A 13,251-nucleotide genomic window follows, 5' to 3' on the forward strand; every position below is an offset into this window, starting at 1 on the left:
ATATTTTCTTCGAAGACTTTCATCCAGAATTATAGTAAACCCAGGGCATAAAGGACATTAGAAAATGTACCAAAAAAATTAATAGATATTTGTTTTCCGACTTTGATGCAGAATGATAGGGAAATAAGAGTCCTTAGAGGTACCCCTAAGAATCTTCTGAGATTCAAATAAAAATTGTCAAAGATATAGCCTTCAATCGGAGTCATGTGGGGCCCTAAAATTTTGATACAAAATATTAATGGGGAAAAATATTTAGAGACATTCCGCTAAAGAATCGGATAGAAATTTCCAAAGATATAGACTCTGTTGGGGATCATCCACGATTTCCCAACATTTCGTAAGGGTTTCCCTTAGAATATTTCATCAAAAAAATTTAAAAAATATTTTGCTCTCAGATTTTGATGCAGATTGGCGAAGAATCGAACTATAAATCGATGAATCTATTCCTCTTGAGAATCGAATGGAAATTGGCCAAGATATAGCTAGATAGACCATATAGACCTAGGGATAACCTGGAAAATTTGACAAATAATCTAAAAAATATTTCCTTCCTAAATGAGAATGTTTCTCTTTTAAAGTCTTCCTATTGAAAATCAATCGGAAATCAATCGAAGGGCTCTCAATGCATTTATTTCAATTTAAGATTTGACAAAAATTCTAAAAAGTATTTAGTTGCTGGATGTTGTTATTTTTCTAGAATCTTTTAAAGTGTCTCTTAAATATCCACAAATCATATGGATATTGGAAAAGATCCAGCTAGCCCCCTTCTTCCGGAGTTTTTCAAGAGAACGCTTCAAAAAAAATGGTGTATTCCAAAAAATATATATTTTGTTTCCAGATTTTGAAGCAGAATGAAGTTTAAAAATCAGATACATACTTGCCAAGAATCTGAAGGAATATATAAATCTGATGATATATGTACATATGTTCCCCCCCTTTAAGGAATAGTCCTGTTTTTTTCGAGGCATACTAGAAATTTTCCGTTTTATTTCAAGACCTACGGCAATGCGTCACGACAGTAACAAGAAGTCTTGAATCGGAGTGTTGTCCACATCGGGGTCCGTACCTGCGAATCGGTTACTGCGGAATGCGGGAGGATGCAGGATGCAGGATGCAGGATTCAGGATGCAGGATGATGGGATGATCCGGTGGCTGTGGTGGCTCTGGTGGCGGCTCTGATAGCTCCGGACTGGACAACATCGTCGCACTACATTGATTTTGACGTTAGAAGAAGCAGCAGCACATTCGGGTCTTGACTGAAGACAGTTGGGTTCCAAGGCGGCCTCGGGTGTCCGGTATCCGGTATCCGGGAAGGGGGGGGGGGCGTTGGGAGTGGGGGTTAACGAAATAAAATGACTGTGCCAAACTCGGGTGGGTGGCAGTCAAAACGGGTAAAAGGATGTCAGGATATAACATGGACTGAGGTCCTCTGACCTCAATTGGCCACTGAATGGATTACCAAACGGATCATGGACGGCGATTTCGAAACGTTCGACTCGAAAATTGACTTTAGAATTTTCCTAATCTTTCCAAGAGATTACATTGCATTGTTGGGGGGGTGGGGGTGGGGGTCTATGGCGTCTTTTGCGGGGATAGTAGTAGTAGTAGTGTTCCAAGATTTCCATACTCCGGGCTAAACTCCATAGGTTAGGTCCAAAGAATAACGGGATATACGGTGTTCTAGTGGTAGTTGTAGTTGTAGTTGCAGTTGTTGTAGTGGTTAGTGAGCTGTAGTTGTAGTTGTAGTTGTAGGTTCAGTCGGTAGTCTAGGTAGTGGTAGTCTAGTGGTAGTGGTAGTGAAGCATGTCCTGGCATGCCTGTCTGTGCATGTCTGTGCTTGTCGTGTTCACTCCTCAATTTGGAATTCCATGGCAGTTGCGGGGTGTGGGGGGGTTGGGACCAGGGTCCTTGGAGTTCTACCCTCCAAGTCCCAAGTCACAAGTCCAAGTCCGCTCTCTAGTAGCGCCACCTACGCTCGGAGTAGGCCCGCTGGGAGCGCGCCCAGTCCAGCTTCTCCTTGGTCATGCCCATGGCCAGGGCTGGGGGCGGTTCCAGGCACGGCACTGGTGGCGGCAGCATGGCAGCCTTCCTGCTGACCGGCGGCAGTTTCCGGCTGCCCTCGAATTTCCGGCTCGCCTCCATCTGGACGTACTTTTCGGGGTCCTTGGGATCGGGTGTCTGGACTTTAGAACTCACCACTGGCAGCCTGGGCGGCCGAACCTTGTGCGACTTCTTGGAGGCTGGCTCCGGCTTGGGCGCCACACGCCCACGTCCATACACCGACTCCTTGCGGCTATACACAGGAATCCTATCCCACAAGGATCATCATTCATCATTCTCATTCCCATTCCCATTTTTCAGGATTCAGAACTCACCTGGTTATCAACTTGCTGCACTTGTACTTCCTGGCCTGGTTCGCCTGCTTGGAGCTGGTGGCCACCGCCTTCTCCATGATCCTGGGCGCCTCCAGGTCCTTGAACGGATTGGGACAGTCGGTGACAGTGGCCCGATACGAGGTCTCCACGTGGCGGAAGGACTCGGTGGGCGATCGCCTCAGCTTCGCCTTCTGCAGCTCGCCCAGGGCGACCACCTCCTTGGCCGGCAGCTTGGAGCGCACCCGACCCTTGGGCCGTGGCGAGTGGTGCTCCCGGGCTTGTCTGTGGTTCGAGTACGTCTCTTCCTCGGGTCCGCGCGGCGAGGAGCTGGTGCGTTTGAGGCCCGTCTTGGCGGCCAGCTTGGAGGCCTCCCGGCGCAGGAGGGTCAGCATCGATGGCTTCTTCACGACCTTGACGGCACGGGGCCGCTTGGCGCCGTCCATGTGATGCAGCGGCACCACTTCGCCGGGACATCGGGGACTCATGAGGGCGAGGCCGAGGGGATCGAGGCCGACGGAGGTGCTCCTCTCCAGGTCGGGGCCCTGGACGGTCGAGTAGGGACGCACCGGTCCCAGGCTGGTCGGCTCACGGTGGAGCGAGACATGGCACCGGCCCTGCTCGAGGAGTTGGCGGGTGGGGGCGTTGGGCTGGTACTCGATCCGGAAGGAGGCGTGGGGCTCTGACACAGGTAGCAGGTCGGCTAGATGTTGCTTAAGCAATGCTCGCTCCGCGGGTTGCTCGCGGGGCACCTGCTCATTGCTGTCCTTGGCCGGGTTGGTGGCCGCCACGCCTCCAACCTCTCCTGACCGATTCCGCACCTTTGGCTCCTTGGCGGTGGATCTCTTCAGCGATAGCTGCGGGGGGCGCGGCTTCGCTGGACGACTCTCCTCCTCTTCTTCCGCCGCCTCCAGACTGTCCACGCTGGCGCTCTGCTGCCTCGGGTGGCGACTCCGGCCATGCTCCTCGGCCAGCAGCAGGTTCGACTTGGCCGCCTTAATGGTCGGCAGGAGGCTCGGCTTCTTCCGGGACGCCAAACGCTTCGCCACGCGCGCCAGCCCACCCCAGGGCGACATCTTCTTCATCTCGCCCCATACCAGCGGGGACTGACGTCCGTTCTCGTCCTCCTCATCCTCGTCGTCGGAGTGCCGCGGCACCATCTGGGCGCTGGCGCTGCTGCTGTTGATCTGCAGGTGCTCCTGCTCGATGGGCTCGCCCATGAAGACCGGCACTGGCAGGTGTTCGTCGGCCCGGCGATACTCCTCCATCTCGGAGATCGGTATCGGATTGGAGACACCGCGGTGCGAGTACCGGTGATGACGGCGCAGCTCCCGGCGCACGGTGGACTGGGCCATGGTTCGTCCGCTCCGGCCGGCCTTCAGGTTGTCCAGTAGATTACATGGCTGGGTTTCGTCCTTGACTGGCACCCACTTGGTCGCCATCTCGGGCTTCATCAGCTGCAGCACCTGCTGCTGGTTGGGATAGTTGTCGTTGGGCTCCTCCTCCTCCTCCTCGATGCGGTAGCCCCGGCGGGGCACCTCCCCCAGCTTGGAATTGGACCGATATCGTTCCACAATCAACTCTCCGTGCTCGGCCTCGGCTTCGGTAAGCTCCAGTTGGGGCACCGATCGCCGTCTCGCTCCATAGCAGCGGTTGGATAGAAAGCCTGTCCAGATATTCGAAGAGGGCAGAAGCAGGGGTCGCAATGCCGTGTTCCTCCAGTGGTGCCATTGGCGGGCCTGTATGGTCTTCGGGGCGTGCCGGCAGGTGATGGGCAGCCGGCTGTTCAATGGACGCTTCGTGTCCGGCTTGGGGTTGAGGAATCTCATGCTGGAGCGTCGCTTCAGGATCGCCACGGATAGCTTGCGCTCGAGGCGCGTATTGAAGCTGACGTAGGGATGCCACAGGCCCTCCTGAAAGCCCGGGCGACTCACCAGACTGGCCATGTGCCGGGGCCACGTCCCGTTCGCTTGTTGGCCGGAGAGGAGGTTGGCCAGCTCCCGGAGGGTCCCGGCCGCGTTGCGGCTGCTGCCGGCGGCTAGGGACATGTTTAGGGCAGCGGTGCAGGTGTGACGGAGAACTGAGAACAGGCGCCCAGCTGTAAAGGATGGGGGGGATTTAGACGAGGAAGAACTTGTTCCACATCCCGGAAGAGTAACTCGGACTCACCTTGCTTGGGCCGCATATGTTTTTCCGTTTGTGCAACTAGGCTGTGCATTTTTTCCAGGCAATTTTTTCGAAACGGTTTAAAATTGATAAAAATCGTAAAAACAAAATAGAAAAAACGGGAAACACAAATAGTTTTGGAAAAGTGGATGCTTTCGCCTCGGAGCTGTAGAGTAAACTGAGCCTCGAACGGATCGTCCGGCACCAGCTCCCCTTGACAGCTGTCCGTTCCAGAGCCATGGCCTGCTTGTTTTAACAATTTTAACAGATAAGTTCCTAAAAAGTCTAACAAGAATAGGGCTTTTTCAGAAATCGATAATTAATCGATAATTAATCGATAACTTATCGATAAATGGTACAAAATTTAGAAATATCTGTTATCTAGTCATGAAATTACTTGAAAAACTGATACTTTCGGTAAAACAAGTCGATAAATAATCATTTTCTAATCACAAAAGTAATTGAATACAAATAAATCGATTACTGATCGATAAAATCAGAATTGTATGACTACCTGGACTTGGAGGCCAACAAATCGGTATTTTATCGAAAACTCGTCGATAAATGGAAAGGAAATCGATAAATAATTGTTATCTAATGATGAAAGTAGTACAAAAACTGACACTCTCGGTAAAACAAGTCGATAAAGAATCATTTTTCAAATCACAAATTTACTTCAATCGGAATAAGTCGACAAATAATCATTTTAAAATATGAAATTAAATCGATAACAAAAAGGGTTGAAAAACATTCACTTTCAGCAAAAAAATCGATTATTATCAATATCATATCATTTTCAAATCACAAAAGTATTTGAATACAAATAAATCGATTAATAATTATTTTAAAATCACAAAAGTACCTAAAAAATCATCACTTTTGTTAAAACACAAAAAAAAATCGATAATGATCGATAAACAATCAATTTTCAAACTACAAATGCACTTGAATCGAAATAAACTGATAAATAATAATTTTCTAACATAATAAGTTATTAAATAATCAGCACTTTTTTTAAAAGAGAAATAAACCGATAATGATCTATATATGTATATTCTCTATCAAATCATAAAATAATTTGAAAAACCTGCACTTTCAGCCAAAAAAAATCAATAACAATCGATGTATAAATATTTAGAAATGACAACACTACTTAGATCGATATAAATCGATAAATAATCATTTTCTACTCACTAAAAACTAAGAAAATGATAATGATCGATATATAATCACTTTCAAATCTTAAAAGAACTTGAAAAAACTGCACTTTCAGTCAAAAAAAAATCGATAACAATCGATGTATAAATATTTAGAAATGACAACAGTACTTAGATCGATATAAATCGATAAATAATCATTTTCTACTCACTAAAAACTAAGAAAATGATAATGATCGATATATAATCACTTTCAAATCATAAAAGAACTTGAAAAAACTGCACTTTCAAAAAAAAATCGATAAAAATCGATGTATAATTATTTAGAAATGACAAAGTACGGCGCTTAGGTTTATTACAGAAAAATTGTTTAATCTAAAGTGTTACAAATGGACTTATACCTAAAATGTTGTATAATCTTTTGAACTCCAATTGTCGTGGCTCGTGAGGGGCAAGTGCTGTCTCTTTCTGATTGCCGCTTCCCTCTCGCTCGCTCTGTATAAGTTTGCGTTAAAAATCGTACGAATAATTCGAATAATTGGAATAATTGGCTTTTTACAAATCCGGCGTAATTTCATTCACAATTGCAATAAAAAAAATCCTAGTTGACAATTAAAAGGCTAAAGGACAAACAAACATAGAAAGTAATTAAAAGATCGCGACAGGAGCGGGCAGCTGGCAGCTGGCAGGCAAGGATGTGGGCTAGTCCAGCAAGGACTTGTGCAGGCGCTGGCGCTTGGCCTTGCTCTCCGGATCCGGGCGGGCGGCGTCTCTGTCCGGCTTCTTTTTCGCGGCGTCCTTGGGGCTGTTCAGCTCCGCCAGGATGCGACGCTTCTGGCACCGCTCCAGGATGGCCTCCGCCCGGCTGATGATCGTCTGGAAATCCAGTTCCTCCTCCGCCATCGCCATCGCCTCCTCCTGCTCCAGCTGCTCCTGCTCTTTGGCCGACTCCTCCACCAGCTCCCTCACGCTCTCCTTGTAGTCGGGCGCCTGGAACTCGTAGTACCAGGCGGTGAGGAAGCGCTGCTTCAGGCTGGCCACCTTGTAGACCAGTCCCTGGGGCAGTTCCAGTTCCTGGCGCAGCACGTACTGCAGCCTCTCGCCGGCGAAGATCTCCACCAGGCCGAGGTAGTCCTGCCGGGAGCGCTCCAGAAACTTGATGGCCTGCAGGGATATGGGCTCCACCAGCTCCTCCTGCTGCGACTGCTGGGCGTAGTCCAGGACCCACTGGCACTGCTCCTCCTCCCGTGGGGGCAGGGGCTTCATCGTGGGCAGCTTGCTGCGCTCCATCAGATCCACAATCCTCCGGCGGCGCTCGGGTCTCTCCCATCCCGGTTCAAAGTACTCCATCCGGTTGGTGTCCAAGGTAACGATGCCCGACATCGGCTCCACGAAGACGCGCAGCTCCTCGGGCAGTCGAGAGGCGGTGCTCAAGTCCTCGCCCACCACCAGCTGCAGGCGATGCACTGCCTCGTTGTAGAGCTCCACGCAGTACTGGGGGCTTTCCCGACTGCCCTTCCGGATGGTCGCGTCCCTGTCGGCGGCGTACTTCAGCTGGCGGAAGAGCTCCTGTCCGAGGCTCTCGATCAGGAACTCGCGCAGTTCCACCTGCCGAAGGTCCAGGACACTTCTAGTCCCGGCCAGGAACTCGACGGCACTTCGGACGTGGGACAGCAAGCGCTGCCGGTTGTTTCCGGAGTGTCTCAGTGGGAAGATCCTCCAGTGGCGCAGGCCCATCTGCTCCAGCGGCGGCTGGGGCTGATCCACATGGGAATGTGACGGATATTGCAGGATCAGGGCCACATCCGGGCAGCCACTGGCCCGGACGAGCTGCTGCAGGCGCTGGCCCAGTTGGGGGAAGTGCGAAGCTCCAGTCAGGCAAACGATGCCATCGGCCTGGAGGAGATCCTGCTGGTTCCAGTCGCCCCTGACCTTCACCACGCTCAGGGCCACGTTCTGGGCCAGTCCACGGATGTAGCCGCCAGGCTCCAGGCGGGCATCCGGCGCCTGGGGCTGCTGCAGCAGTCCTCGGTCCAGGTCATAGTTCAGCTGGAGGCCATTGTCTCCGGCGGGCAGCATCAGGATGAGCTTGTAGAATCGCCGGGCGCCGGGCAGCTTGGCGGGCAGGCACTGGTCGAGGACGCGCCACAGGTCCAGCTTCAGCCAGCTGTTCTCCTCGAGGCCGGCCAGAAGCTTCTTGTAGTCGCAGGCCTCGCCCTGTCGGTAGCGCCGGATCAGGCGCAGGGACTCCTCCACTTGGCGCCCATCGATCAGGCGCAGCGGGTTCTCCGCCGCGAAGCTCAGGGGCAGCTGGTTGAAGAGGACATCCTTCTGCTGCTGGATGCCGCGGTAGTTGCGCCAGCGACGCCAGTAGAGCCGCATCAGACCCAGTTCGTAGATGGACTGCTGGCGCTCCTTCTCCGCCATCTCGGCAATGAGGCTGTCCACCAGGTCCAGGTAGCAGCTATTCACCGCCTTTTGCAGGCTCAGCTCCTGGCGACACACCTTCTCGATGTCGCCTTTGAGCAGCTCGTCGTAGTACTGGAAGGTCAGCTCCGTTTGGCGCTTCTCCCTCCTCAGCTGCATCTCTCGCAGCTCCTTCTCGCGCTGCTCCTTCTCCCGCTGCTCCCTCTCTTGCCGCAGCCTCTCCTGCCGCAGCTGCTCCTCCTTCTCCGCCTTGATCCTGGCCAGCTCTAGCCGGCGCTGCTTCTCCAGCTCCTGCTGCTCCTTCAGCTGTCTCTGCAGCTCCTGCTGGCGACGGTTGAGCTCCTCGGCCTCCTGCAGCTGCCGCATCTTCTCCTGGCGATCCCGCTCCCGCTGCGCATCCGCCTCGGCTCTCTGGCGGGCCTCCAGCTCGGCAACCCTACGGCGCTCCGCCTGTCGCTGCTGGTCCTCGAAGGCAGCGCGCTCCTGCTGAGCCTGGCGCGTGGGCTGCGGCAACACGAAGCGGAACATCGTGGAGGGCACTGCTCCGGGCGCTGCAGGAGCTGCCATCGGCACTTTGAAGAAGCTGTCGGCGTTGGGCGGCCTGTGGAAGGACTGCGTCGGCAGAGATGGAGGGGGAGAACGGCGGGATGGTGGAACCTCTATCTGGGCGTGCATGCCGGGCAGCTGATCCTTGGCCGCCCAGGCCACGCTCTTGAGGACTCCGTGCTCGTTAAAGCTGTTGTGGGGTCGGTGGTTCAGGTAGAGGGATTTCGGAGGCAGGGGCTCCCCGCAGATGCACTCTCCCACGGAGAGCTGGCGCTTGGACTCCACCAACTGGAAAAACAACAAAGTATTTACTTGCTCATTGTGGAGTTCCTTCAAGGACCTACCTCTATCTGGCGCTGCAACTTGTACTCCGACTCCACGGTGTGCATGCGGGTGAGGGCGACGCGGCCGGCACTGTTCACTTTCAGGCCGTAGTGCTCCACGAACTCCGCCGCCTCCTCGGGATCGCTGCAGCCCAGCATCTGGGAGACATAGATGAGCGGCAGCGAAGAGACCTCGTTCTTCCGGGGAGCCCTGTAGGCCATGATCAGTCGCTGCAGGGCCAGGACGCGCAGACGGGTGAAGTACGTGACCAGGATGCAGGCACTCAGGTAGCTAGTCTCCTTGTCCCGCAGCAGCTTGAAGAAGCGGACAATGTTCGTGTCCTGCAGGGCGAGGTAGAACTGAATGGCCTGACGCACCTCCCGGCAACTCTGCAGCTCGGCCGGCAGCTGGCCAATGTCCCAGAGGAAGTTGGCGTCCGCCAGGTTGAGCAGGACGATGTAGCCGCGGAACTCCGCCTCCCGGGGGCACTGCACGCCCTTCAGTCGCAGATCGTGGTACATGTACTTCAGGGTCTGCAGGCACTTGGTGAGATTCTCCGCATTGATCTTTGAATCGAAGACGCTGGGATCCGCGGCGACCAGCCGGGCGGCGCAGTGGATGTGGAAGCGGGCGCACTGCTCTACCAGCTTCACAACGCCCAGGGAGCACAGTTCCTGCTGGGTGATCTCCTTTCGGATGGAGCGTGTGCGATCCCACACAAAGTGGAACCAATCGCCCAGATTCAGCTCGGGGTTGTCGCTTATATCCATGATCTCGTGCATCAGGTAGCTCATGGTCATGTGGAGAGCGGGCTCGCCACGCAGTTCATGTGCCAGGGGCGTCTCCTGGTCGGCGCTGCTGCGGGAATATTGCTTCAGGGCCCGTTCGTGGCAGATGAGCTCGTCGGAGTTGGTCTGAAGCTCATAGACGGCCACCTGGCGCTGGAACTCGCGCAGGGCCCGTTCCTTCTCAGGGCACATGTCCGGGCAGTAGCCCTCGGTGGCAGTGCTGGAGTTGTGTCGGTTCTTGGAGCGCTTGTGGGCTTGGTTAAGGCGGAGAAGCTTGTCACGGGCATCCAAAACGCGATACCTTTCCTCGGCCGTGTGGGCGGGACGTCGGAGCAGCGACTCCAGCTCCTTTTCGTGTTGTGTGTGCGGGCGGTCTCTGCTGGTGGATGTTCCTCCTCCTCCTGACGGCATCTTGGAAGTCGAGGCCGAAGAATGTGAGGAGGAATGGGATTGTGAAGACGAAGTCTTCTTGGTGGTTTTTCCCGCCGGATAGTCGCTCCTCCATGGTGCACTGAGGGCACTGAGCTCCGCCTGAACATCGGGGTCCACCCACTCCTCCGTCTTTTGGGCGGGAGAATTCTCGTTCTCCGCATAGGATATGTCGAACTGGCGGCCGTTGAATGAGCCGCCCTCTAGCAGAGCCCTCTCCGCCTCCGCCTCCGTGGCATAGCTTACCGTGCAGGTCATCCGGCGGGGTCGCAGGACGAAGTTAACGAGGGTTCCGAAGCGCCCGAAGTGGGACCGCGCCACAAACTTGTCAAGAAATAGATCTGGTATATTTTTGCATCTGCGAGGGGGGAAAATTAGCGAATCTTAGGTATGGTGGTAGATGGTAGTACGCACAGTAGTGTCTTGTAGTTGTAGGCGCCAGGGCGGAAATCCGCCATTGAACATCAGGGCGAATTCTATTATAATAATTTTTTGCACAAATCGTAGGTCATTGGAGGTGGTTTCGTCTGGTGTTAGTGACTGGTCGCGTGACAGTCGTGACACGAAGCGTAGCATCTAGTGGTGGGATCTAATATCCCGCCGAACCGCGTGGGTATTTTCCAAAACTGTTCTATAACTGTTCAGCCGATGTTATCGGATCATAGCACTATATATTTATAATAAATATGAATTTTTGTTCACCGATATATCGATAGCCAAATTTAGCTAGTCTAGTGTGACCATCTATCGATAAGAAGGAATGCGTGAAATTGCTTTTATTTGAGCTAAAAAATACCAAATGCAGCAGCGCAGTCACACACCTTCCAGGTGGAAGCCGTCCACCTCTACTGTTTACAAATTTGAATCGTGAATCGGGAGGTCGTGTGCTGCTGCGGCTCGCGTCCGCACATTTTTTTTTTGAGTTTAAACAATGCACTGTTCGCTGATCACTGATCGCTGATCGAGGGCAATAAGCGCGGGCAGCAAGTGTGCAGTGCGAATTGAATATCGAGATATAACAGTGAAAATCGGCGACGCCAGCAGGAAAAGCGTCGACGGAGCAGTGGCAGATAAGCTGTTTAAGCCAGAAGTACCAGCGCTGGCAACGAAAACAAAAATGATCGGGCCGCAGAGTTGTTGGTAGGACAGATACCACCACCAAACTACTGCCAAGCAACAAAACAAATGCGAAAAAATCAAAAAGTGAGCAACCTACTCCAAAAAAACGAAACGAGGTTTCGTTCTAGGTGCAGCAGAGAGACGCGTTTAATATTATTATTATTATTTGATTTTTTTTGTTTTTTTCTTTCGATGATCTTGGCCTGGCCCGCTGTTTTTGTTGCTGTTTGTTTGTAACTCGTTTTGTGCGCGCGTGTGATTCATGCAAATGCAAAAAAAGCAACAAAGCCACTCGGAGTCGGAGTGAAGTATGCTAAGTAAATAGCGAGTGAGAGGGAGTAAAAGAGAGAGAGAGAGAAGCGTGCATCCTGAAATAGTACAGGTTCCAGGTGCACAGGTCACTTAGCGAGATCCTTAGATAGTACAGTTCTTAGAAAGTGACTTTTTTTTAGGGATTAAATAAAGAAATTTGAAAATTAAATTATTTATTCCTTAATGGTTTAAATATCTTTCCAATTTGAAGAAAATCTTCTTCAGGACTTGCTTTCAAGAATTCAAAATTCAGTCCACTCCTAACGGCGCTTTGGCGTTTCCCCGATTCCAGGGCCTGGTCACACTGAGCAAGAGAACGCGTTCGCCTGGCATTTTTTTTTTGCCATCAGAGGCCCGCGAAACGACATCAGACCTCTTTTCCAGTGTTAGTGCTTCTTAGAGTCACAGTTTGGAGTTCTGGTGTCCTCCGGATCGAAATACACTTGTAATGTCATGAGCAGTTCACGGTTAACCGTTACCAGTGTCCCGGGGTACAGTGCGATAGTGTGTGTGTGAGAATTAGTTTTGAAAAAGTAGTTTTCCTTTTTGTTTTTATTTTTTATTTAATAACTTGGCTGATATTTAGTTAGTACTAGTACAGTGGCCCACTCGCTCTCTAGCCAAGCTAAACGAAGTTGCCTCTCTCTTTTCTAGGCCGCAGGCGTAGATTAAAAGAGTGATCTAAGGAACAAGTGATCATCCGTCCGTCCATTGGTCCTCCCCAGGTACGCAGGCGTCTTGCTTGCAGCTGCCCAACAACAGCAACAACAACACTAACAACCCGACGAACAGGGTGAAGAAGACAGGGCGCTGATAAAGATGCGGCCACAACGAAATCCTCACCAAAAACAACAACAACAACAACTAGCTGCATCTGAGGGGCATCCAGCTCTGAACATTCCGCAACTATCTAAAAAATAGAAAAAAAAATATATATATAAAAAATAATTAAAAAATAATACGAAGCGTGTAATAAACGGTTAATTGTGCCTGTGAACGCGAGAAACAGAAAATGGAAAGTGCACCCCAGCGATAATCCTCGAAAATCGAACAAAAAATTAATATCTAATATCTATATCTAAACAAACTCGAACTCGAAAAAAAAAGAAGAAAAATGAAGGTGACTGTGTGCTTTGGCGATGTCCGGATTCTGGTGCCGTGCGGTTCCGGGGATCTCCTGGTCAGCGATCTGGTGAAGGAGGCCACCCGGCGCTATATCAAGGCGGCCGGCAAGGTGAGTTTCAGAACTGTATCTCAAAGATACGAGATACATTCGTAGAGTCTAAGACGGGGAAAGCGGAAATGATGCACTTGAAAGTGATGTAATTACAACAAAAAACAACAAAAAAAAGGCGCCTATGAGGGGGGAGGGGTACAGTGACAAGGCAGATACACACACTCATGAGTGTTGGTTCTAGAGTCTAGGTAAAATATTTGAATAATGATAAGCCGGGCGAGCTGCGGCCATAAAACAATCCCAAAAAGTGAGTGACAGAAGGGTGAGGAGGGGGGAGGAGGTGGGGAGAAGATGATAACAACAACAAACAAATCGAAGAAGAACGCAAAAGAGAACTGAGAATACTCTGGGAAGGGGGAATTATAATAAAAGTC

General features: G+C 51.4%; 2 protein-coding genes across 3 annotated transcripts in view; one reads left to right on the forward strand and one right to left on the reverse strand.

The window, feature by feature from the left end:
* Positions 1-1,503: 1,503 nt before the first annotated feature.
* Positions 1,504-10,925, reverse strand: LOC6505284 (protein xmas-2). Its single transcript, XM_001965650.4, has 6 exons — positions 10,624-10,925; positions 9,013-10,567; positions 6,400-8,956; positions 4,542-4,781; positions 2,376-4,470; positions 1,504-2,308 (listed from the first exon to the last, which is right to left on the reverse strand). The coding sequence occupies exons 1-6, from the start codon at positions 10,665-10,667 to the stop codon at positions 1,957-1,959; spliced, it is 6,843 nt and encodes a 2,280-aa protein (XP_001965686.2). The 5' UTR covers positions 10,668-10,925; the 3' UTR covers positions 1,504-1,956.
* Positions 10,926-11,010: 85 nt separating this feature from the next.
* The window catches only part of LOC6504986 (partitioning defective 3 homolog), a 36,692-nt gene continuing 34,451 nt past the window's right edge, over positions 11,011-13,251 (forward strand). For both annotated transcript variants that reach the window (XM_032452011.2, XM_001965648.4), the window contains exons 1-2: positions 11,011-11,412; positions 12,295-12,874. In XM_032452011.2, coding sequence (XP_032307902.1) covers positions 12,755-12,874 — 120 coding nt within the window. In that variant the 5' untranslated portion in view covers positions 11,011-11,412; positions 12,295-12,754. The remainder of the gene's footprint in view (positions 11,413-12,294; positions 12,875-13,251) is intronic.

This window comes from Drosophila ananassae, chromosome XR (assembly GCF_017639315.1).
Source record: "Drosophila ananassae strain 14024-0371.13 chromosome XR, ASM1763931v2, whole genome shotgun sequence".
Lineage (NCBI taxonomy): Eukaryota > Metazoa > Arthropoda > Insecta > Diptera > Drosophilidae > Drosophila > Drosophila ananassae.

Bases quoted from the DNA above. Each gene is read 5' to 3' on its own strand.
- LOC6505284 (XM_001965650.4), bottom strand. From the start codon at position 10,667: ATGGCGGATTTCCGCCCTGGCGCCTACAACTACAAGACACTACT. The intron at 8,957-9,012 runs GTAGGTCCTTGA...TTGTTTTTCCAG, and splicing joins AGTTGCAGCGCCAGATAGAG to TTGGTGGAGTCCAAGCGCCA. The intron at 2,309-2,375 runs GTGAGTTCTGAA...CTTGTGGGATAG, and splicing joins TGCAGCAAGTTGATAACCAG to GATTCCTGTGTATAGCCGCA.